The sequence below is a fragment of the Acanthaster planci genome, linkage group LG02, assembly GCF_054643075.1.
Source record: "Acanthaster planci isolate LZ-2023a linkage group LG02, COTS_SCS, whole genome shotgun sequence".
NCBI lineage: Eukaryota > Metazoa > Echinodermata > Asteroidea > Valvatida > Acanthasteridae > Acanthaster > Acanthaster planci.
This window is the reverse complement of record NC_141778.1, coordinates 7,279,251-7,302,965: the sequence shown is the minus strand read 5'-3', so window position 1 is coordinate 7,302,965 and position 23,715 is coordinate 7,279,251. Positions and strand designations below refer to the sequence as shown.

Here is a 23,715-nt window from a genome sequence, read left to right as displayed (position 1 = left end):
AAATGTCCAGAATCAAATCTCTTCATGTTTCAACTTGCACTACTGTTGATCCAAGGGTGGTTTCAAGGTATATGTAGGCATTTTCATACAAATGACATTGACATGGTTAAACCTTTCAAAGGAAAGAAATTTATTTAACAAATTGGCCAGGGTTGACAAACAACTCATTTTTCTTGATCGCCTCACATATTTACAAGAGAAGAGAAGAAATCATTTTCTTGACAACATTAAGCAAAAAAACTTCAAAATCCTTTGAAACATTCAAGAAAAGCTAGAGGATTTGCCACCACTATCATGAGTGAATGCTCCCTTACTCTGGGAACAATTACGTTCCATCCATGAATGTGTCCAAATGTCAAAATGTGAAGTTTGTCACAGTGAAGTATGAGTCACGCAACCAAAATAATGCCATTATGCAACTGAACGACCAGGTTTACAGGCTCAATCTTTAAAAGATATGGGTTCTGCTACAACAGTACAAAATGCATGGGTATGGAGTTTGTTATGAGTAATGCCAGAAATTAGGGACCCAAAAGTGTGGCATTTTTGTGTCCCCGTTACATCTGATCTGTGATATCTCACCTGGAAATATCACTGGAATTGATTGCAAACTATTACTATTTATTTGGCAAGTCATTTGCATCAATCATCACTCTTGGAAATTAGAAAATATGTTCTGAACTTACAAAATCATATGTCAGATGCAACAGGGACGCAAAAAAATGGACCCCTAATTTCTGATATTACCCATAAGCAATGGGGGCTGCTTCAAACTTACTCAAAGTCGGTGATTTGTTTTAGCTTCTGCACTGGTCGGAAGGCAAGTCGTCTCTTCTGAATGCCTAGCAAGCATGCTGTATCAGGGCTATTGGTGTAAACCACCCCTGTGGGTGAAAACGCACAATAAAATAATGCCATTGGTTACAACACACTAACCTGTGAACAGCGTCCAAGTTGAGCTGACAAAAAAGAGTTGCTTTTACTCAGTCAAATTAGGGTTTCTGCTTTCACAAACCAGAATGAGACCTTAATGGCAACAATCAAATACTAGGAAACTCAATATAGGCGTATCTTGTGATATCTCTGGACATTTCTGTTTCCCCTCACCCTTCCAATGGTGGAAAACAGTCTGCTGGAGTTTGAATGGAACCACTGGCGTGGAACACACATTATCAAAATGCCTTTCATAACTGAAGGGGGCCATCCAGTAATAAATAACATAAGCATGGCTATCTGATTCGTCCATGCCACGACACTGGCTATAGTGCGGTCAGAATTAGTGTCAGAGTATTTTCCAAGTACCAAGTTAACTGCTTGATGTCCGGTTAGGTACCAAAAGATATTGAATACCTTGGACAATCAGGATCTTGTAAAACCTGAGCTTGTGTGACAAAAATTTTCGGCTATCATGTAATGGCCGGAATTTTAATGGAGACATTTTTCTATGTATTCTAAGCCCCTCCCCTTTCCTGACTTTGTTTACTGTCAACTGTCATAATACATGTATCTCTCTACGTTCACTGCAAATAGCTCAATATTTGGCAGAGTAAAAGCACGAAGAAATTCTTGGACTAAACTTTTGGTATGGAACCTATCTAACAGTCTACTGATATAATGTAAATGCTGTTAAAGCAGACAACCAGTTATGAAATTCTGGGCTGTAAAAAGTGTCGATCACAACTGTTTCCAGATTAACACAGAGAACAGGCAGACCACATCACCCTCGGGCAATAAATGCCATGTGTCTAGAACTCTGAGAAATTTTTCAAAGATACTGCAATGAGACAACAATCCACCAATCTGGACAATCAGCAGTTTCACTTGGCATGAAATCACAGATGGACTGGCACTGTTGAGCTGGTCCTTATCATGCCTTAAAATATTTCCTGTGGGGTGAAAAAGTCATTAGCACATGATCTGCATACTGACCAGGCTCCTGCCTGGTGCCAAAATGTGACCCACTCTGTGAAAATGAGTCTTAAGGTGCCAAAGCCACTTTTTGAGTTTCATTTGTATTGGAAAGAGCAAATTGAGTTTTTGGTTTTGATGTATCAGTTTGGCATCCTGATGGAAGTGGATACTCCATGATGACAAATGCTGTGGGTTCCTATTGATTTATACTGTGCAAAATTATTCTAAAGGACTTTTTACTCCAAAGTGGCTCTGGCAACTTAAGACTCATTTTCACAGAGTGGGTGACAAATGTATCCAGTTTGTTGGTGACTTCGTCATACAAGTACGTGCTCCACTGAATACAAGCACCCATTTAATGAACACTCAAGGTGCACATTACTTTCCGGTTCCAAGATTCTGTGTAACTCTATGTGCAGTGGGCGTGGTTTAAACTGAAGTGACGTCACACAAACTGGATGATATAGCCTGTTAGTACTTGTCTATGTGTGAATTCATCCAAAGGCTAATGTCTTGAATCCTAAACGGACATGGTGTTTTGCAGTCATAATTTACAATTTTCATTCTAGTCCTGAGTCCACAAGACAAGAAATTTTAAGGGTATGTCTTTGCCGACTCTCACCATCTTTCAAGCTGTTCTCGATGGTTTCTCTGAGGAACTCCGATGCGCGGACAGCCAGCTTGGTTCCCATGTTACGATCAAATACAGACGGTGACCCTCCCTGAAGAAAGAAAGTAAGCATAGATTTAACGAGTCCAAGAACAAGGCAATGGGCCAAAAATTCATCTAAATGACAAGAAAGTCTCTCTTTCCCCTTTTTAGGTGACCTAAATAACTTTAAAACTAGGGAGCCTGAGCAGTTTCTCTGGATTTGTAATAATTATCTTTTTCTTCCAATTTCTTACAGTAATTTGGATGCCAAAACTCTGAGATAACATTTAGCACAAAAAGTCCATTTTTCCCATAACAGGTAGGCCCAAAATGTTTACTTTTCAATTGATGTGTGAGACTATACACAACAACGAAACCAAACAAATGTCAGACTGACCTAAAACTTCAAAGATGTATCCATAATATGTCTCTACATGTGTGTCAAGTTTCAAAACGATAATTAACGGGACTGCAAAGTGCTTGGAGGGGAAGGGTTTTGCTCTTTCTTGGTTGACAGAACGACATAAGTGACTAAAGCAAAATGCTTATATAACCAAAATCTACTGCATTTTATCCCACACAAAAATCAGATTGACATTGCTTCTTAATGCATCAAGGAAGTTTAAACTTTAAAATAGGTCCGCACAAAATTCCATAACCTTGTCAAGATTATACATGTAGTCTATTTTACATGACTTTTTGGGATCTGCCAAACGAAAAAAAACCTCCATGACTTTTCCGGGCTTTTCTTCAGCCAGCAAGACCTCTGTCAAGATACACTCACTTGCTGCATGTGTCCTAGCACATTACTGCGAGCTGTGAAAACATCCTTGCCTTCCTCCGCAAAAAGTCGCTGAATAAAATCTGCCGAGAAATTCGCATTTGCCTTCTCATTCCTGAAAAAACAAAGAGGTCCAGATGAGGGGGGATGGACAAGCAGCTTTTCCTGCAATGAGTTTAATGTCAGATTGTGCAAATGTACCTTATTCTCTTACAGCAGAGCGTCCCACCTTTTTTTTGACATGTTTGATTTCACAAAATCGAAACTGACTGGTTCAGTCAAAACTGGATTATCATGAAACAGAGCACAAGTTCTGAAGGGCACAATTGATATAGATTCAATCGAAACTAAAAAAATTACCACTTTCAATCCCAAACTGACCCTCAATTAGACAAACGCATAATCAAAAATGGAGCAATTAATCTGTATAGAAAACATCGTAAACTTGTGGGCTTCGTCGTCATGACAAACCTTAACAACAAGCCTCGTTGGACATTGTCTGAGATCTTGGCCTTGAGATGCTCCACGTCTGCCTGAAGATCGGTTATCCCAAAATGTTCCTCGAAGATATAGGCGGCGTCCGCGCCACCGGCGAGGGCGCTCATGGTCGCCAGGTAACCACAGTAGCCCCCCATGGTCTCCACAATGAACACGCGCCGCTTAGATCCACTAGCTGACTGCTTGATCTTATCACAAGCCTGGAAGGCCATGCCAAAATGCATGGAAAAATCAAGTTACAGTTAAACAGGTTAACTGGTTCAGATGTCCACACCAGCAAGCCACAGGTCATGAGTTCCAGTCTCACCAAATGAAACTTGTGAATTTTTCTCCTACGAGATCTCAGAAAGCATTCAGCCTACAGTGCTTAATAAATTACACCGATGCGGGGTAAACCTTACGTTCAAGCAATAACTAGTTGACCAATGTTGCCTTAAAAATGGATGATTGGACCATTTAGTCAACCAGGGACCTAGTCCTGGGGCACAGTCATATCGCTGGTTATCAATAACCTTTCTCATGATTAATTCAACAGGAAGTCCCGCACATGAGAATGATCATGTGCAAGAACGGATGCAGAACAAAATTGTTAAGGGGGTCAAACTATACTATGCAAATGATCTTGCTTAAAGATGCAAAGGACACAGCATGTATGCAGCTGATGGGCTTATTGTTTCAACACTTCCTAAAAGATTTGCTCACCTCAGTGATGTTATTGAGGGCGGTGTCACACCCAAGACTGAAGTCTGCTCCCGGTACATTGTTACTGACGGTGGCCGGTATGAGGACCATCGGAATACAGAATGCAGGATATTTGTCACGTGCCTCTGACATCTGAATAATGCTCTGATAGCCCTGATGCAAAAACAAATATATATGAAACCATTTGGTGTTTCAGTGGATTCTTGAGTGAACAGTTTATTTTCATCAGTTCAGACAGTCTGTGCATTCTGGGTCATTTTGTACAAAGATTATCTCACAATGAACTAGTCCTGCCGTAGGATTGTTTAAAATGGAACACCCCCCCAACAATGTAAGGATTTGCAGACACATTGAGTGCACCCACAAACGTACCTTGGCAAGTCCTTCACGTCACTGTTAAAGAGAAGCATTGTCGGTTAATACGTCTTCAGGTACAAAATGGTTCACTATGTTCAACATCTCAGCTCCACTTGACTCTGCCCACCACTTTGCATGAGATGTTTTTGGGTTTTGTGGGAAAACACCCAGGGTGCTATGTTGCCAAGTTACACCCTCCTTTTGAGCCGCCATCACTGGCTGATATTTGTACTTTGGTTATTTAGAGTAGGTATACCGTGAGACAGAGGTAGACCATTCCTGGTCCATCCACAGTCACTCGGACATCACACCATGATGGCAGCAGGAACCTGGCAGTTGGCCTAGCAATGATTAAGCTTGATCAGTGACCATTGGTCAACTACTGGCGGAATTTTTTCCTTGGTAACCTATGCATAAAATACACCCTGGGTATCAGGCAAAAATTGACCAATAGTTGACTAGTAGTCAATGATCCAACTTCACCCTTGTTGTTCATTCATCACTGCTTAGATGGGAACTCATGCTAGAGCCAATACAGCAAACAGCTTGCGTCATGCTAAAAATTTGTTCTGCTATATCTTGCAGTTTTAAAGTTTTTGTTCTGGGAGTTTTACTCACCTCGAATCCCCCTATCACTAACAAGCCATTCACGTTGAATTTCTTGAATTTCTCTGCCACTTTTTCCAAAATTTTCGCAGGTGTTGTTCTGTGGGGACAAACAGTTCTAAGACATAAGAACGCACACTGAAGAGATACATTAACCACTTCATGCCGGGGTATTTTTCAATGTTGATGATGCTGGGCCGGCATGAATATCATTTTTTCCATTTTCAAAATCCTTCAAAAATTCATCATTTCATTTAACGGTCGTTTATAGCCACCCCAAGTAATCTTTAGGCACTACTCTGAGTTGACAGGTGACTTTCATTGACGCCCGAGTATTTCAGCCAGGCCAGCAGCCTTGTAAACAGAGCCAAGATGGTGCTTTTGTTCCCAGTGGTAATCCGCTCGCTCTCAATGCCCCAAACCCTGGTATACAGTTTCAAAACAAGGCTGTATTATTACCACTTTGAGAGTGAAAAATGTTGGTAATGCCCAGCAGCCTGGTCTTTTGTTCGGAGTATGGTCTTTTGTTACAGGGCCCTGTTTCCTTTGTCCGAGTTGGGAGACCCCAGCCACCCATATAAACCATACGTCTCCGATTCCGGAGTCCCCGGCAGGAAGTGGTTAAAACAATGAAAAGAAATGAGGAAAAAGGCAGGCATAACAACTAAGGTTCTTACTGACAAACAGAACAGGTGCAAATGTTCAGCATTTGTGCCAAGTCTGACTGTCAAAAGAGCATATTCATGAAACGACTGAGTCCTTGCTGGTAAACGCTGCTGCTTCATTGAATAGTGAGAACACCAGTTGTACAATGCATATTGCAGTAATCACAAATGAACAACACTAATTTCTGATGGTCTCATATTTCTTCACATTTTGAAATAAAAAAACCCGGGCCGGGTGATATTTCAAAGAGGAGATGAAAAGAAATGAGGATCTTTTCACCAAAGTCTCAAGGTAGTTCATTTGACACCAGTTTAATTTCATGGCCTTAGAGCCGAACCAGTTGGGCTGAAAAGGTCACACTATGGGCAAACCAGTACAGTTAATCAATTGGTACTGATCTGTCAAAAAGTGATCACATGGCCCTTCTCAAATACGCATATATCTGGAATGCCACGGACTCTGATTGGTTGAGCTGGCTACAGCATGTTTCAGATGATCAGAGATGAGAGATATGCATGTTGATTGATGATTGAAAAGGAATGCTACCAAAATGAAGTTATGCATTAGCCAGTGAAACGCCGCAGTGTGTTAAACCTAGACATACATGTACAAGCACCGAGGTAAATGCACACAGCACACGTCAAAACTGCAAATCAAACTTTTAAAGAACCATACAGCTGTTAAGCAGAAGATGTTGCTAAGCAAACATTTGCGCTAAGCGGAAATTGTCTGGGAACGAGTCACATGAAATACACAGTTTACAATATTTTGGCTAGTAACTTACTTTTGCTGGGAAATTTTTTTTTTGCTCAGGAAATTTCTGTGATTAGCACCTCTTTGAAGTTGCCCCTATCTGCTTACAATATTTCCTATTCCCGCATTTGCATGAAAACTTGGCCCTATGTAAAGCACGGACATTGATGCCTTCATTAAAATTTCAGTAAAGGCCTGTTCATGAAACTGGCAAGACAATACAGTAATCTTAATCGACCACTTGTAATACATTTATCTGTCACCATTTTACAACTTGAGAATTATGCAATACAGAAAACTGATTTTTTTTTCAGCACAATCATGTTTAGCCTACCAGTGCATCACTCAAGAAATTGAAAAATGTTAACAAGCATTACCAAATGCTCATTGAGTACTTAAGCTGAACAGTAAGAATTCAGCACCTTTTTTTCCCGACTTTTTCAGGGTGGAGGAGACTCCGAATTTGTCTCTCCATATACATGCACATCACTGTTGTCCTTCAAATGGACATGAAGCATAGGGGGTTCCCAAATAGAAAAGGGAATCGGGTGCCATGCTAAGTGGAGCTGGGAGATTTGCTTTGTCTGCCCAAATTGGAAGTGCACTCTCACTGGCAATGAAGAGACAGATTGCACAGCACATTCATACAGAAACTGGTCGCTGATGACCTCAGCGGGTCCTGAGCCAATCAGCCAACACACAAGAACCTGTGCACCCACACTGTGAGTTCCCACTAAAGGACTGTCATTGACATGTAAAATCCTGCAGTGTCTTCCCTTGATCCCTCTCAGAGCAGACAGGTGGCTCTCGCTCAATATGAAGGGTACATGTAGTTACTTGTCATTTGTGTTGGCAATTTTAAGACAAAAATTCATGCACTACACTACTGACATGGTATACAGTGGCTGCATGTATGGACTTTTCTGTCATGCTGTGTTACGCATACGATGAAATGTGACCAGATCCCACAAAATAAACCTTACGGAACTGTTAACTTGGTTCTTTTTCACTTGCATAAAAAAGGGATATTAAGCTCTTTTCTTCAGCGAGTCACTCCATTGGCATTCATACAAAATGACCATTATACAGGTGGACAATTTCAACAGCTGCTACTGATTTCCACTGAGTTAAGATTTCTTGCTTGTGATTCATTTTGATAGGTTTGGTCACAAATATCGATAACTGCTACAAATCCTAATGCATTCCTTCTCAAACCCACATGAAAAATTACACAACTGTTAATTGCTTTGTAAATCGAATGCCCCCAAACCATGCTCTGTCATTTCACTCCAAGCCATTCTCTCAACAAGGAAAACCACAATCAAAAAAAGCAATGACAGGATGAGTTATTGTTCAGGGATCTACACTCTGAATGGAAATGTGGTCAATCCTCTAGCCAACAAGCGGCCAGCGAAGATGAAAGAGAACAAAAAGGGAAAAACAAAAGCTTCACTGAAAAAAGAAAACAAATGTTTCAGTGTTAAAGAGAAGCAAAGGAGGACCAATAAACAATGAAGGATAGCAAGTGCCAGTGGTCAATTTGCCATAAATTTATGAATTTCTTAGTATATTGTTTGCAATGAACTTTTCCCCCTTTCTTTCCAAATTGAGCATTCGTAGTTGGGCTTTGTGCTGGAATGGTTTTTCAATGTTAAGCACTGATTGCACAACACGTGCAAGTAATCGACAAAAAATAATCTATGAATTAAAAACTTTGCGTGTGGCTGATGAATGGAGACAAACAAAAATGAGAGATGTGACCATCAGTACACTGGAGCCTACAACGCACTGAAAATCTGTATATGTAAGTGGCTTACTGCTCTAATTGGTTTTTTAGCCATTGTCTCTTTTCAAGGCTGACAACTTCCTGCTGTCATGGACACTGCATACATATGCATGAGTCAATGCCCTCAGAATGTCAAATGCTACTGTTGCCATTGATGCTGTGAGCAGAAGCTGAATGAGTGTAAGGAGCTCTCATAAAAAGATGCTATACTTTTGTGCACATTCAGTTAAAAATTGAGCAGGGGCGCGGATGCATATTTCATTATCTTTAAACGCTCTTGAGAATGGGCCAAGCACTAAGTAGTGCCATCAACAGTTCTTGAAATTATTTTATTAGTATGCATATTTTATGATGACAATTTTACACTGTTCATTGCAGCGAAGCCTATAGTAAGAATCTGTGACTGACATGAAATGAAATGGAAAACTCTATGGGTTTCATAACAGCACATCCTTTGTCAACACTTAACCTCTAAATGTGCACTCACACCTGTAGATGCCCAATGAAACAAAGGGCTCTGTTTAAAAAGGTTTTAAATTCACTACACAATGCAATGCCATTGTTGCCATGGCATTGTTGTTGAGAAAAGGAAGTCAACGTATCATTCAATTTGATGCAGTTGCCTGCCTGACTTTGCCTACATAATGGATCAGATCACCTTGACACCTGTGAGATATGTAGCCCTTAAACTGCAGCACTTTGCAGGGAAACCTTAGAATAAAAAGTGCACAAAACAGGATGCTTATCCTCAGACATGCTTGGGTAACGTAACAAAATGGGTGCTTGTACCCAGTTTCATTCAGATTTTCATTTTGCTGAGCCCGTAGGCCAGAAACCAATCTGTTTATTTACGTTTTTGCTTCGTGTCCAATCAGCACATCATTCTTGTTGATTATGCGATGCACTTTGGAATGGCAGGGCACCGCAAAATATAAACTGTTTGTCCCTCAGCCTGGAGCAACACAAAAACCCAACTAAGTAATGCCCAGTTTGGAATCTGCGCTGTATATAAAATGAGAAGCCTATAGAACTAAAAAATACCCATCAGGCATTGGGGTCTCTTTGGCTGAATACAGGCCGCTGTAACAAATCAGAAAACAAACAACACGGAAGTGCTACGCACAATGGGACACACACAAATGTACAGCAGTGGTAAAGAGAAATCTTTGTTTTAACAAATACATCTAAAGCAGTCTTAAGCAGTCAAACATTCATTCAAAAAAGCAAAAGCCCAAATATTGCAGTATTCAAAAATGTAGTAATCTGGCTAACAGGTTTATGACTATGTTTGACTGATTAGTCGTTCCTTTTTGATGGTTCCAATTTATTACAAGGCAGATTTTTTTGAATGCTCATCTACACTTAAGGTTTCATCAACAACCCCCATACGCATCCTGTCATCAATTTGTATCTATCACTGAGAAGTGAAAAGTACAGTTCCGGCGCCGTTCTGATACTCGTTCAGGATTAGGCTCCCCCTAAAAAAGCTGTGTTTCCGGTTATCTGACCAAACCTACAAAATCACAGGGAACCTATATCTTTTTATTCGACGAATCGATAAAATATAAAAACTGATGGTGCCTTGCTCCGAGCCTAATTTTGTGTACATCCTGTACAATGCATTGGTTTAATTTTTTTTTTGCATCAGATGGACGGCTCGTGTGTTTGTATTTCAATAATCAGCTGCTTTACTACTCAATCACAGTGCTGATATGTAATATTGATGTGCACATGTACAGTACATGTATTAACCTGACACCAACTTAATATCTGTTACAAGTATACAAACCCCCCCCCCAAAGAAACAGAGACCTTCATCCGACCCTAATTTTTTGGGCTATAAAAATTTAGAGTAAAAAAAAGTTTATCCAACCAACCACCCTAATTTATTTTTCAGTGTAATAGGAAACACAACTAAGTCTTTATTTGGCCTTAGTCCATTCCATTCATAGCTCTCAAAGTGAAAACAAGCAAAATTCTTATCTTTTCCATGCATGCACTGCAGTGACTCTGAAAATCAAATTTTTTATGTCCCTTCTTGAAACTGATGCAGCCAACATAAAAATGTGCTCGACAAACAGCCAACACAAGACTCAGTGTAATCCATGCAAATGAACTATGAATTAACCACTTCACAACGAGAATAATCGTTTTTTTAAAAAGATATTTTCCCCCTCACCTGTTCGTTCCGAGCCGGGAACCTCCAGCGCTGACAAAATCAGCCACATCCATCCAGCCAATGTGGTTGACCTAAGGGTCAAAGGGCATGGGTCAGGAGGTAGGTTAAGTATTTCATTTCACTCAACAAATGTGTCAAATTCTTAAAGCATTCAGAAACACATTCACCGTTCTTCCAGCAGTACACCTCAACCACTTGACATCAGGTTTGTCAGAATTCTGGACGCCAAATGCATCAACTTCCAGGAGGAAAGATAACATTCAAAGTGACAGTGGAACTGTTCCTTCCTCTTTCGTTCTCCTTAAACTCCAGTTTTATCCTTCATCGGCAAAGCTTGAATCGATGGTCCTTGCAAAGGTGCCATGCAATGAGCCAGTTCAGTATTCCAACACTGCTTGCCCAAACTGCAGCGCATCTGAGGTCATTCGGTAACAGCAATACACAAGCGGGACATCTTCCCTATTATTGCAGCTGACTCTTGTGTGTGCTTTTTCTCTAAGGACCTTGCCTTTTTGAACCACCACATTGGCTCATTATCTCCTCCTTTTTTCCAACAAATACATCCCTTTCTCAACTTGACAACACTCTATAAAGGCAACTTTCTGTAAGTGAATTTTTGTGGTCCATTCAGTATGTGCACATGTTTACCACATATCACTCATGTCCATTTAAATGGCCAATTTCCAGAACTTAGGCAGATTAACCATGACACGCACTGGAAATGCAACCATGGAAAGGCATCTCTATAGGAAACAGCATGTGTCATGTTCTTCATAAAATGGACCAAAATGCAACTCCACGTGTCATTTTTCAAAACTTCTAAAAGAGTGACTTTGATCATGTAAAATACAAATTAGCACCTTCAGATTTATAAAATTGATTACTTGGGGATGATTAGGCAAACTGTGTACATTTGGTGGACATTTGGTTGGCTACCAGTGCAAATCAAACGGAGTTGCATTCATTTAAAGTTTATATCAAAGTGTTTGGACCAGAAGACTTGATTTCAAAACTTCTCTCAACAACGAGGAGAATTCAGTATATTTTTCAACTGATGTATTTTAAAGCACCTGAGAAATAACTTTAAAAAGATAAGCCATGAAAAAAGAGCAAAAAATTGACGGAAAACGATGAGAAAAGTTTGGCTCTCTTGATTATCTTACCGTTTATAATCACTCTCACTATACCAGCGTATCTGCCAGGTCTTATACCTTTCAACCACTGAAAATTATCTTTAAGTTTGGCTGCATCAAAAATATATAATGAGTGCAATATATTCATTGCAAACATCATATTTGACAGAATTTTGATGACGTTCGAGAATTTAAACAAGAAATGCATGACGTTCCAGAATGCCAACAACACTGCCACATGTAGTGCTTGAAAAGTCCACGTGCGATGTTCATTTTGCCGCTTATTTGGAGAAATCCCTGCTGAAAATTGTATTAAAATTAACAACTCTGAGCATAAGATTTTCGTCATGAATCGCATTTTATGTCTCAGAAATCTTTTTTTTGCAAATGTCATTCAGTATTACAGATTTTCTTTTGAGAAACCTTGGTACAAAAAGAAAAATTCTGGAGCGTCACCATTCTGTGGAGGGGCTCATAAATATTGAATGAAAAAGAGGAAACACGATCTGGGTTCATGTCAAAGGTCAAACAGCCCATGATGCAGTGAAACGTTTCTCTAACGGCATCGCGAGAAAATGATAGAAGCTGTAAAATCACCATGATCCGTATTTTGGACTGTGGTTTTGGGAAATGTACTTGAAAAAAATGTGATAGGTCCAGTCATAAAAGGATGATGGTTTTGGGGTGCTTTTTTTAAAGCTTGTGTTGTACATTGATTTTGATTTCACTCGATGGTTTTTTGCAGTCCATTTTTTTGACAGAATCGAATGACGTTCGCGACTGCCGACTTCGAGACCCGATTATTTGTGAGAGGTATTTTTAATTTCATAATTACGGTTTTAATATGTGTAAATATTTTCACCTTTCACCACATATAAATCTGTGTAAACTAACCATGGGGATTATCACTCCAGTTACTTACTGGCTAGGATTTCAACAGGTTGTTCACGTCCATCAAAAATGCTGACATTTGGGACTTTAATTAATCAAACTCCGATTAAGTTGAAAGATGGGCACGCTCATTATTGTCCCAGATATCAGCCATGACTTCCTTTATTTCATCAGACATTGGGAATTAATTTACTGCTGTTCACTTCAAGAAAAATGAACCCCAAAGTTGAACATGATCTAATGGTCCATATTTTGAGGAACCTGCCATATACTGCAGGTTCAGATGCTCAAAATGATTTTGACAACATTGGAAAACTGCATTATTAGTGCAATCACTTACATTTTCTTCCAAGAGACCATCAAAGCCATCATGAATTCCCAGCACGCCGTAGCCATTGAACAGTGATGCCCTGACAAACGCTCGGATGGCTGCATTCATGCCAGCGGCCGGAGCGCCAATGTTCATCACACCGATGTTCAAGTTGGACTGAAATGGGGGTAAAGTGACTTGTCCATGATCACAACATGCTGCCACCAGCTGGATTCGCACTTCCAACCCTATGATCAGAAGCTGCAAACCCTGACCACTAGGTCGCATGCCCCCCTGAATGCCCCATGAATCTATCAATGCCTGACCATTTCAACCTCAACTGTTTCTGACAGTCAAAGAAGATGTACTAACTGGTTCTCCTCAGAACCACTCAACTCAAAAGTTAAGATGTATCTCCATGATGTGAGCACACATCTTCCACACTTTTGAAAATGTAAAACCTTTTTTACATTTTAGTTCACAGAGAGCTGGCATGGCTAGAATGCAGCAGGCCGGTGCTTTTCTTCCACAGGATTACACAAAGGAGGTTTCTCTAGTGGAGCAAAAGACCTGCCCTGCAAGATGGCAACCACGCAAAGCCTCTTTTGGTTTGACCCAGTGGTACTGCAGTGATACTGCCTGCCAAACATCAGGAGATCACTGATGTATGGACTGGATGAAATGCCTAGTGTGTGGTTAATTCTCTCCTTGCCACGTCGCCTTGTAAGAAACAGAAGAGTTGACACATTTTTCCAATTTTCAGAATAATTTGCAACCTGTGTGTTTTCAGTGACTGAGTACACACATGTAGTTGATACTATGGTCCCAAAAACTTTGAGTGCAGTTACAAGGCTGTCACAGCATGTGAGATTTAGAAGATGTGTGAGATAATATACAATGCCTTGAGTATAGGCACGAGCAGTAACAATCTCAAACTAGGCATCAATCAGACAAATCAAATACACAGTTTTAAGACAACAATGACTTCTGAGAGATGTGAGTTTACATGGCAGGTTTCACGACTTACTGCACAATTCTTCCCATCTAAACTACAGACTTTGTCCGGGGGCTTCAACTTGGTCAAAGTCAGGTACGTGCGCAAGTTGTTCACAAAACTCCTGAAAAAAAAGACACGCATGGTGAAAAATGATTCAATAATTGTCATTTTTTAACAGGAGCACATTTGTTTAATGTACATGTAATAATTATCAAGCACAAGAGTTGTGATTCATCAATTTAATTGTGCTCGACGTAACTGTCCTGATGTGAATTTTTAGAGCGTCCCATTTCGAACGCAGCAAGACTATCTGCATTTTCTACAACGTGGACATAACTAATATTTTTTCCTCTTCTCTTACCTTCCTCTAAGCTCGGCTGCCAATTCAAAATTGCCTTTCCCGAGTGCCTCTGCGACAGCTTGCGTCTGCAGCAAAAGACGGCAAGACTCTTGAAACAAAAAAACCTAAAACAACAAGCACACTAACACATTGCAAAACCCAAGTAAAATATTTTAGTGCTGGTGAGCAAATCCCAAGAATGAAGCCCAGCCCATCTTCAATCAAAATGTACCACAGACACGAAGCTTAAAATACGCATTTTAGAAAAAAAGAAAGTTTTTGCCCTAGGATTTTCCTTTGGCAACAAGTGGAACATTTTCGGTAATGTATTAACAACAAAATAATGTTTCTGCATGCAGTCATTTGCAACAAGAAAAGTCGTGCGAGTGATTCTTCGCATTTGATAGTCCACAGCTATGTCAAGATTCAGATGTTGAACTTATCTAAAGAAGCAGGTGGCTTTCAAGCACTAGCAAAGTTAATTGGCATTGACTGGCATTAGATGCTGCATGATAAACCACACCTTGTCTTCCTTGTGATTTCCAAGTTTGCAGAGACTGATTGAACAGCGTTGTATTCGAGTTCATCACTAGTCTTTCCTTGTCATAAGTTACCCAGGGATGTGCAACCGTGAGCGGCCCCAGTGCAATCACATGTGTGACCTTGGTTCCATGCGTGTTACGGATTGTTATTACCCCCGCAGGCGCTCTCGACTTTCTCGAAAAAATTCGCGACCACATGTTGCAGCATGCAGCATGTACAGTGCAGCCGTGGTTATGCCGAGACGACGTGCCAACGCGGTGCTTAAAGCTATTCGTTTTGACGAATAACTCTTCTTCATTTATCGATTTCAAGGAGAAACGAAGTTTTAATGAGGCAAAATTCCCCAATTTTGTGGTACACTTTTCTCAGAATGTATAGGATGAAATATCTTGAGCAGCATATTTTAAGAAAGGGTGTACCATGACTTAAAACATTACAAGAAAACAAAGTGGTAGACAGGAATATATGTTTTATTATTAGAGAAAGTGTTACATAATCCAACTTAATTTCTGCTTTGATATTGTGCCAGCTGTAACACGCACTGAAACCAGCTCTGAGCTTAAGTTGCACATCCCTGGGTAAATGGTCCGTGATCAAACTTTGCAGTGGCAAAAAGCATTCCTTTATAATCGTTCACCCTCTCGCTTGTGACTGGTCTCATAAATGGGCTAGTGAAACAACTTGTGGAAGGGCTTGTGATGGATTGGACTCTTAACACTGCTGATGAATTGACATCCTCTACCATAAAAGCTGTGAGAGAAACTTACCCTGCGCACACAGTCCATCAGCGGCATTCGGATCGCTTTGTTGCCGTCTAAAGTAACGACGTAAGCAGGTGTTTCCTGGTCTGACTCCACCAATGAGAGGACAGCCTCTGCTCCCATCCGACAAGCCTGGAGAATCATTAACAAACTACTTATCCCTAAAGGTGCTGATGACGTTAAAAAAGTCTATGCAAAGCTCTTTGATAACCTGCACATGATCTTATGTAACAACGAACTGGCCCAAGTAGCAAGATGCAGGTGCTGACATGAATGCATCTAGGCTGAATATCCTTCAAAATACACATGTCTTACACTTGAAGTTTACGCATATTTGCTCTGAAGAGCCAGTCCTTGTAAGTTTTGTAATCTTACAGGGCTTGCAAGGTTCAATAGTGAAGGAACAGGCATGCAGTCCATGGGGACAAGGTTCCCATACCTAGGCCTGATTCACTGTGAAATAAAAACCGTCTGAAAATATTTCAAGGAAAATAATGTACTTCAATAAGCCATTTGTGAGTTTAATTTGAATAAAATCCGGTACACTGAGTTATCTGACTGCACATAAATGTAACAATTTGAATTCCCCAGACTAAAGACACTGTTGCTATATTTCGTGATTCGGGGCAAGCCTTTGCATAGCGACCACCATCTCTGGAATAGACTGGTTCCTTTGTACCCTTCTTATCCATTGAGAACAGTGTATTGGTGCAAGGCGTCTCTTACGTAACTAAGGAAAAGCTTGCCCCGAATCACGAGGTATAGCAATACTGTATTTAGTATGGAGAATTCAAATTATATTTGCGTGAATTTGTACCAGATTTTATTCAAATTTAACTCGCAAAAGGCTTATTAAATTGGAAATCTAGCACTCCTTTCATCAGCACTCACCAGAATCCTGTCAAATGCAGAGGGATTGCCCCCCCGCTGTACATGACCAAGAACAGTCACTCGTGTGTCATAGCCAAGACGTTGGACTATCAGCTGTCAGGATGGAAGATAGATAACTACCAACATTAGAAATACTCACATGAAACAATGGAAAATGTGTGGCTGACTCTAAAGGCGAACAGGAGGGAATTAGAGATATCAGTCTTGGAGTTTGCTTCAAGATGCATGTCTGCACTGTCTCAGTACTGTGTAGTAAAAGCATTGTTGTTTGGTGTATTGATGGCTGTGTGAGATTTGTTAACACTTTGAGAAGTGTTCCTTTGCTATTGTACTGACGGCCAGCCATAGTTTGCCAACCACTAGTGGGCTAAGACTACGGCTTTGTCCGTATTACTTGGCTGCAACTGGAAATAACACACCCTCCCCCATGGAAACCACTAGCTAGCGGCTTCATGCATTTCCCAAGTAATTTGGGAATGGCCGAACACTGTAGTGTAGCAAGGAAAAGGTCTATGAAGTCTGCTCTTTCCATGTCACAGTTGCATTTTTGCCTGCCAGTATCTGCCCTTTATAGTTGAAGTGCTCCCTCACCGGTGGAAGACAGACAGACTGGTGCGAAGTTTTCAACAGGGTTCTTGCACGCATTTGGCGTGCACGTGAAGACCATACACTCTAGAATAAGTTTGTTGCGCGTACTCAGTGTGCTCTGCATCAAACACGCATAAACTTCCGCACCTATGCGGTGAGTTCGTACCAAAGGATTGTCAATTTCATTTTAAAACGCGCCCTCATTTGTTCCTGCTCGGGGCAGATAGCTGGCCAAACTACTGCTGGAAGATGATACAAAAGCAAAAGGGAACAGATGCTGATAACACCTGAGTCGAAGGCGAGGGACATAATCAGCATCCATTCTCCTGAGCCAATCTTAAACGACTAGCCATACACAAATTTATTCCCAATTATAAATACCTTTAAGTCAAAATGTCAAACCAAGTTTATAGATTATAAATCTCCAGTGATTTTGTTCAACAATTTAACTTTTGTTTTTCAACATCCCTATCAAGACAAACATACTTGTCGTAGGCAGTCAATGTGTTAAAAGCAACATTCATATTTCTTCAAACTGTGGCCAACCATGCGGAGAGCAAGTAATGTGAGAGGGGTCTATTAGAATGATTTGACAAGTAACAGGATTGGCTCAACTTACATCTTTGATTTGCTGTGTCGTGATTGGGCTGCCTTGCCTGTCTTTGGCGCCCTCAGCTACGATAATGATATGCAGCCGTTTCCCAAACTCTCGGGTCTGAGCGAGTTAACAAAAGAAATTGTTCAAGAAATTTAACATTTCTCACGTCTTACATCACAGGAGCTTAAGAACCAGTTCATAAGGTGATAAAAATAAATTTAAAGGGGGGGGGGAAGAAATAGAAAAGGCAGGAAAAGAGATGAACATGACCAATTTGTGCCCCCAAACTTAGAATCCACCCCCTTCCGCTGTTGAGTTGTCAGTTTGCTACCCATGAGTGCTTTGACCTTCCCCCTGAAATCATCCTGGCAATGCCCATGTTTTAGATGATATACTAATCCAAGGTGACAACATTACAGTGGTGGCACAACATTCACGCATGCAATTTTAAGCTCACGCGAACAAGTTATGAATTCATAACTTCCTACTGGCACCATCACAGTAATGGCTTATAGGGAGCTCGAAACCAGGTCCTCTACGAGCAGTGTTGATTCCCACCTGCGCTAATTTCTTGCAGAGTTTCTCCTGCCAGTTGGACTCCGGTGGCCACTCCGGAATAAAGATCCAGTCCGCTCCGCTGGCCAGGCCGGCCACCAGGGCCAGGTAGCCGCAGTGACGACCCATAACCTCCAGCACAAAGGTTCTCTGGTGACTGACGATAAGGAAAACAAATTATGAGCAATGTCTCAAGGCAGCCGTCTTAATGCTCTCTGCTGGCTGTAAACTCAACATGTACAAGCCAATGCATTACAGGCATCCATTACTTGTAGACTGAGAGAAAAGATTGCAACAAAGTCGCTTGCTCAAGAACATAAGTGCCACGTTTCAAGTGCTGAAATAAATAATTTTACTTTGCAACTCTCTTTAACCATTTGTCTTTGTCTTGCAATACTCACTTCCTGTTTTTTAGGATGCCAGAAATGGCAGTATTTGTAAATTCTCTTAAACCAAAGCAGTGATTAACCATTCAAATTTATCCTCTTTTACCAGTAACAACTGGTGGCATGGAGGATGGAAGTTATTGTTTTTTGAGTCATTTGTTTTGGGTTTTTTTTGTCTTTGTATTTGTCTCTTTTTCCATTATATTTTAATTATATACATTTTCTTAATGAAAAATGCATCAAGAAAAAAATCACTGGTTTGAAGTTTGGCAGCAAATAATCTGTGCACCAATAGGTCGGATACAGTAAACACACAACTATCATTTCGTTTTTTGGGGGGTGGGGCCTGGGATCGAAGGAGGGAGTCACTCACCTCTGAGCAGTTGTTGAGATGGCATCTATGCACTCGATGATTCGATGCAATGCCGTGTCTGTTCCAATTGTCATGTCTGTGCCACAGAAGTCGTTATCGATGGAGCCCACCTGCACGCCAACACAAGTCCACTCAGAATGAGCCGAGTTAAAATCAGTGACCATTTGTTGACCACTGCTCAATTTTTGCCTGGTAACCTATTCATAAATTATATCACGGGTACCAGCCAAGATCCACCAGTGGTTAACAAACAGTCATTGATTTGAGCTTGGCCCTGGAGGCTGCTAGCCTCTTTGGTATTACAAAGGCCGTGTCTGAAACGGGCTTCCGGAGCTACGGCTAGGTCTAATGTCTACGCATCTCTACACATTGCCAATGGAGGGAAGACCTAGACCTAGCTCTAGACAACAGATTCGGCTGTAACCTCAGACACAACTTGGCCCATCAGACAACTGCTGGTAAACTCTGAGAAGAACTTTCTTGTAGCTGTTCTTTATCTTTTTGTCTTGCGAACTGCATTAACACCAATACACTGTACCTTAATCAAAAAGTTGCGCAAATGTACTGTCCACAAGATAAGCATGAGAGGCTAAGTAGTTAAGAACAATGGGGGTGTTGGCGCAATCTTCTGAGTTTCTTTCACCGAAGTCACACAGAGCATACTGCTCAAAACATTGATTAAACTGGCTTTTCTCAGTACCAAAATAACTCACAGAGCGGCACAGGCAAATTGGCAGAGAGGACATTTTTATTTTTTGGGTCCACATTCTCAAAGAACTAGCATGACAACAATTTATTCTTTGAGCCTTACCATCCCGACGATGTTCAAATGGCTGCAATGTTGCTGCTCATCCTCGGTGATCAATTCTGCAAGGATGTGACAGAGACCGAATATGTGACCAGGTTTTACAAAGTGAGTCCAAAGGCCATTTTTCTGTTTGAGTTTGCAAAAGAATGAGCAAAACTGAGCTCTTTATTTCGATGCATCACTTAGTTTGGCTTCATGGGGAAGATAGACATTATATGAGTGAAAAATGTCAAAAGTCCCCATTCATTTACCCTAGGCAAATTCTTTTAAAAGCCTTGACACTAAAGTAGTTCTGGTGAGCTGTGACTCACATGAGCATATTAAAAGGTATGTTAATAATTTTAACATAGTTCTAATTTTGGTAAAGTTACCAACTGCATTTGATTTCCAGAACCAATGCACAGTCTCTACACATTTCTAAGTGTCTAACTGGTACAGCCCAAGAGCAATTAATTTGATCAAGTTCAGCCTCAACAAGGCAAAGAACCAAATGTGTTGAGAATAACTGTCATGTCCTCAGGGAATGATTCCCTCAGTGTAGGCATGAAGACCAGTGGGAGAAATGCACTTCCTAAAGAAATACAAGGATGTATAACATATGCCGATCACTATAATATAAGTTACAGGATGTAATGGCAGAAGATATCTTTATAGGCATATCCAGGGCTGTGAACAGAGAGAAGTGTGATGTGATGTGATGTGCTGATGTCTTTTAGTTCCCAAAATGTTAAAAAAATGTTGGTTTGTTAAATGTAGAGCTGCATTATCAAGTAGAAAACTAGGACAATATTTCTTCTACGTGCAGGTACATGTACATACACACCGAAAATGACCAATGCGGTGCACTTTTGCAGGTAGACTTTGGAGCCAAAATGGTATCTAATACGAAGGTCTCACAAATCTTTCAACACACAGCCCAAAGAGAAGTCAAACCTTCCTCCAGGAGCTCGTTAAGATGCTCCGCCCACTCCTGCCTGAACAGATTGGCACCAGTCAGGCTGCCGTCCCCACCAATCACCACCAGGTTGTTGATCCCTCGTTTGACCAGGTTCAGAGCAGCCTTCTTCCGTCCCTTCCGTTCCCTGAAGTCCTGGCACCTTGCGCTGCCGATCACTGTCCCTCCCTGTGTCAAAGAAGTGTAAAATTCTGTGGAATGCTGATAAATGATAGGGAATTTTTTTTCGTGGCCAAGCGAGGCTGGAATTCTTGGAGTCGGCTTTCAGAAAGAAATTCCTGTAGTCAACTGATCCCTTAAAACGCAGAATTAAGGCCACTTTTTCCAGTAATTTTCTTTTTCTTACTAGCATTCAACAGAGCAAACTGAGCTCTCTGGTTCAATGAAACATTCCCCTTGTGAAAAAAGTGTGTTCACACACGCAGTCGTTAACTGTTGTACACGTACATGTATCTCATGACAAGACACTGTGTGCCCCTTTGTTCCTAGAACACTAATTTAATCTGAGCACATTTTCGAGGTCCTGAATGGTCCTGAGTTTCGAGGACCAGATCTGAATAAAAGATTGACTTTTCAGGACAGGAAGTATCCTTTGTGCCCTTTATGTGTGTCGATCCTCTGTGGTACAGCCATACCAGACCACACATACTATGCACGATGCATTCCTCACGTGCTCTCCAGGGCACAGCCCTGCGTACCATTGCTGTACAGATTGATTCAATTTCTAACCAACTTGGAAAGGGCATTACAGATATTCTTTTATATCCGCACAACAGTTCTACTTACATTGGATATGAAAGTCTTTTTCTTCAATACAAACTTCTTCACAAGAGAAAAAGGCTCTCTAGGAGACTGTCTTTGGTAATGGCCAGGTATGCCTTAACTAGTCATCTATGACTTCAAATTGGACAACTTACCCGTTGAATGATACCAGAGACATCTTTCCAAGTCATTTCTTTGAAGCATTTGCCTCCATCCACCATGCCTTGATAGCCCTGGAGAGACAACCATTTAATCACTGCAGTCACTCCAGCCACGTACAGAAAGACATTAGAGTCTGAAACTGAGGGACCCTCAATACCATGTATGAAAGTACCAAAACTTACAGTGAAAGTCTGAAAATAGACTGGTGCAAGAAACAACCTGTCCACCACCGTTTCATACTGCTTCAATCAATCTTGTCAAAAGAACCACTTGGTACCCAGTCCCTATTTCTACCCATTCTCATCACAGTCACAATACCAGACTACTGAATGATCAATCAAGGCAGGACATGTACCGGTACCACTCTAGTCTCAGGCTGCAGAATGAAATCGCTTGGCTTCATTGTAAGTTGAAAATGTTCGAAGTCACCTTTGAAGACTGAAATTGTGACCTTAAACTTTGTAGATGAGATACTGAGAATCTTCTCTCTACCTCACAGAGTTTGAGATAATTTTTTCAGCTGCCAGAGGAGTTAAGTTGGCACAGTGGTTACAATCCTTGCCTTCCACATCTGTGACCCAGGTTCTAATCCCACCTGGACCAACACTTAACTAAGTTTTCAGTGTCAACTTGATATGTGGGTTTTCCCTGAAACACCTGTCTGGGGTTTTCTTCCCAACTCTAAAAGTGAACATTTCTTTAGAGTAGTTTCCCTTGGAGTCCCTAAGAAGAACAATTCCCATGGAACTGATAAGATTTAATTGGTTACATCAAGTAATTTCAGACTAATTTCAGACTGAATGGACAGTTGAGCATCAAATTCTTAATTATGTGAATACACTCAGCCTTTCTCAAAATCAAAGCAGTCAAACTCCTTCTTTATCCATGCTGCACTTGACTTGAATCTGATGTTCCATCATACAAACAGCTGTGGGAGATTTCAGAGAGGTCAAGGAATGGTTTTGATTACAACTCTGATAACTGGTCCTACCAATGCTAGAGCCAGAGGCAGTATGGCTTGATATATATGCGTGGCCTCTCAAGAATGTGTCCTTCCATTACAAACCTCATGTATAGCGTAGACTTTGAAACCAACATAGATGCCCATTCGAACCACTGCACGTACAGCAGCATTCATTCCTGGTAATTAGAGAAGATAAGTTTACAAAATTAATTAGTCAAAAAAGAAAGCCAGGTAGAGACTGGCTCTCCAACTACTATTGAGTATGCAGACTTCTACCAAATACCACTTCTGTATGTGTTTAAGTATCAAAGCCAAAGGATGTACAATGTACATGTACATGTACTAGGACACACTATCTGCATGTACAGGTGTACTATATTTTCTGCATTCAATACAGTGTTAACCACTTGCTGCTGGGGGATCGTTTATGAGCACATAGGCTTTATACACGAAGCCGGGGAGCCCAAAACCAGGACAAAAGAGCTGGGCCTTGTAACAAAAAACAAATCATGCTGAGCTGCTGGGCATTACCACATTTTTTCACTTTCAATAGTGGAGATAATCCAGCCTTGTTTTGAAACAGTATACCACTGTTTTGGGCATTTAGTGTGAGCGGATTACCACGGGGACAAAAGCTCTCCACCACCGCAGCGATGAGCCACACACTACTGCTGCACGCTAATCTGGCCCCTATTGAAAAGAGGTCAGCAGTGCACTGAGCCAGGTTCGCGAACAAAAGGAAGTTATATAACATCGCACAATCTGGGCTCTTTTTACAAGGCTGCAGGCCTGACTGAAACACTCGGG

The 23,715-nt window shown here is 40.9% G+C and overlaps 1 protein-coding gene across 2 annotated transcripts in view; it reads right to left on the bottom strand.

The window, feature by feature from the left end:
• LOC110979578 (ATP-dependent 6-phosphofructokinase-like) overlaps nucleotides 1-23,715 on the bottom strand; it is a 31,555-nt gene that overhangs the window by 6,045 nt on the left and 1,795 nt on the right. Inside the window, exons 2-21 of one of the 2 annotated variants that reach the window (XM_022235516.2) lie at nucleotides 23,011-23,084; nucleotides 21,938-22,015; nucleotides 20,999-21,188; nucleotides 20,069-20,124; nucleotides 19,258-19,367; nucleotides 18,502-18,655; nucleotides 17,965-18,060; nucleotides 16,758-16,850; nucleotides 15,873-15,998; nucleotides 14,584-14,648; nucleotides 14,253-14,343; nucleotides 13,256-13,402; nucleotides 10,892-10,962; nucleotides 9,754-9,792; nucleotides 5,520-5,607; nucleotides 4,545-4,697; nucleotides 3,816-4,042; nucleotides 3,348-3,459; nucleotides 2,534-2,633; nucleotides 779-884 (exon numbers count right to left, since the gene is read on the bottom strand). In XM_022235516.2, the coding sequence (XP_022091208.1) occupies nucleotides 779-884; nucleotides 2,534-2,633; nucleotides 3,348-3,459; nucleotides 3,816-4,042; nucleotides 4,545-4,697; nucleotides 5,520-5,607; nucleotides 9,754-9,792; nucleotides 10,892-10,962; nucleotides 13,256-13,402; nucleotides 14,253-14,343; nucleotides 14,584-14,648; nucleotides 15,873-15,998; nucleotides 16,758-16,850; nucleotides 17,965-18,060; nucleotides 18,502-18,655; nucleotides 19,258-19,367; nucleotides 20,069-20,124; nucleotides 20,999-21,188; nucleotides 21,938-22,015; nucleotides 23,011-23,084 (2,176 nt within the window). The remainder of the gene's footprint in view (nucleotides 1-778; nucleotides 885-2,533; nucleotides 2,634-3,347; nucleotides 3,460-3,815; nucleotides 4,043-4,544; nucleotides 4,698-5,519; nucleotides 5,608-9,753; nucleotides 9,793-10,891; nucleotides 10,963-13,255; nucleotides 13,403-14,252; nucleotides 14,344-14,583; nucleotides 14,649-15,872; nucleotides 15,999-16,757; nucleotides 16,851-17,964; nucleotides 18,061-18,501; nucleotides 18,656-19,257; nucleotides 19,368-20,068; nucleotides 20,125-20,998; nucleotides 21,189-21,937; nucleotides 22,016-23,010; nucleotides 23,085-23,715) is intronic. The other variant, XM_022235517.2, reaches the window with a different exon arrangement.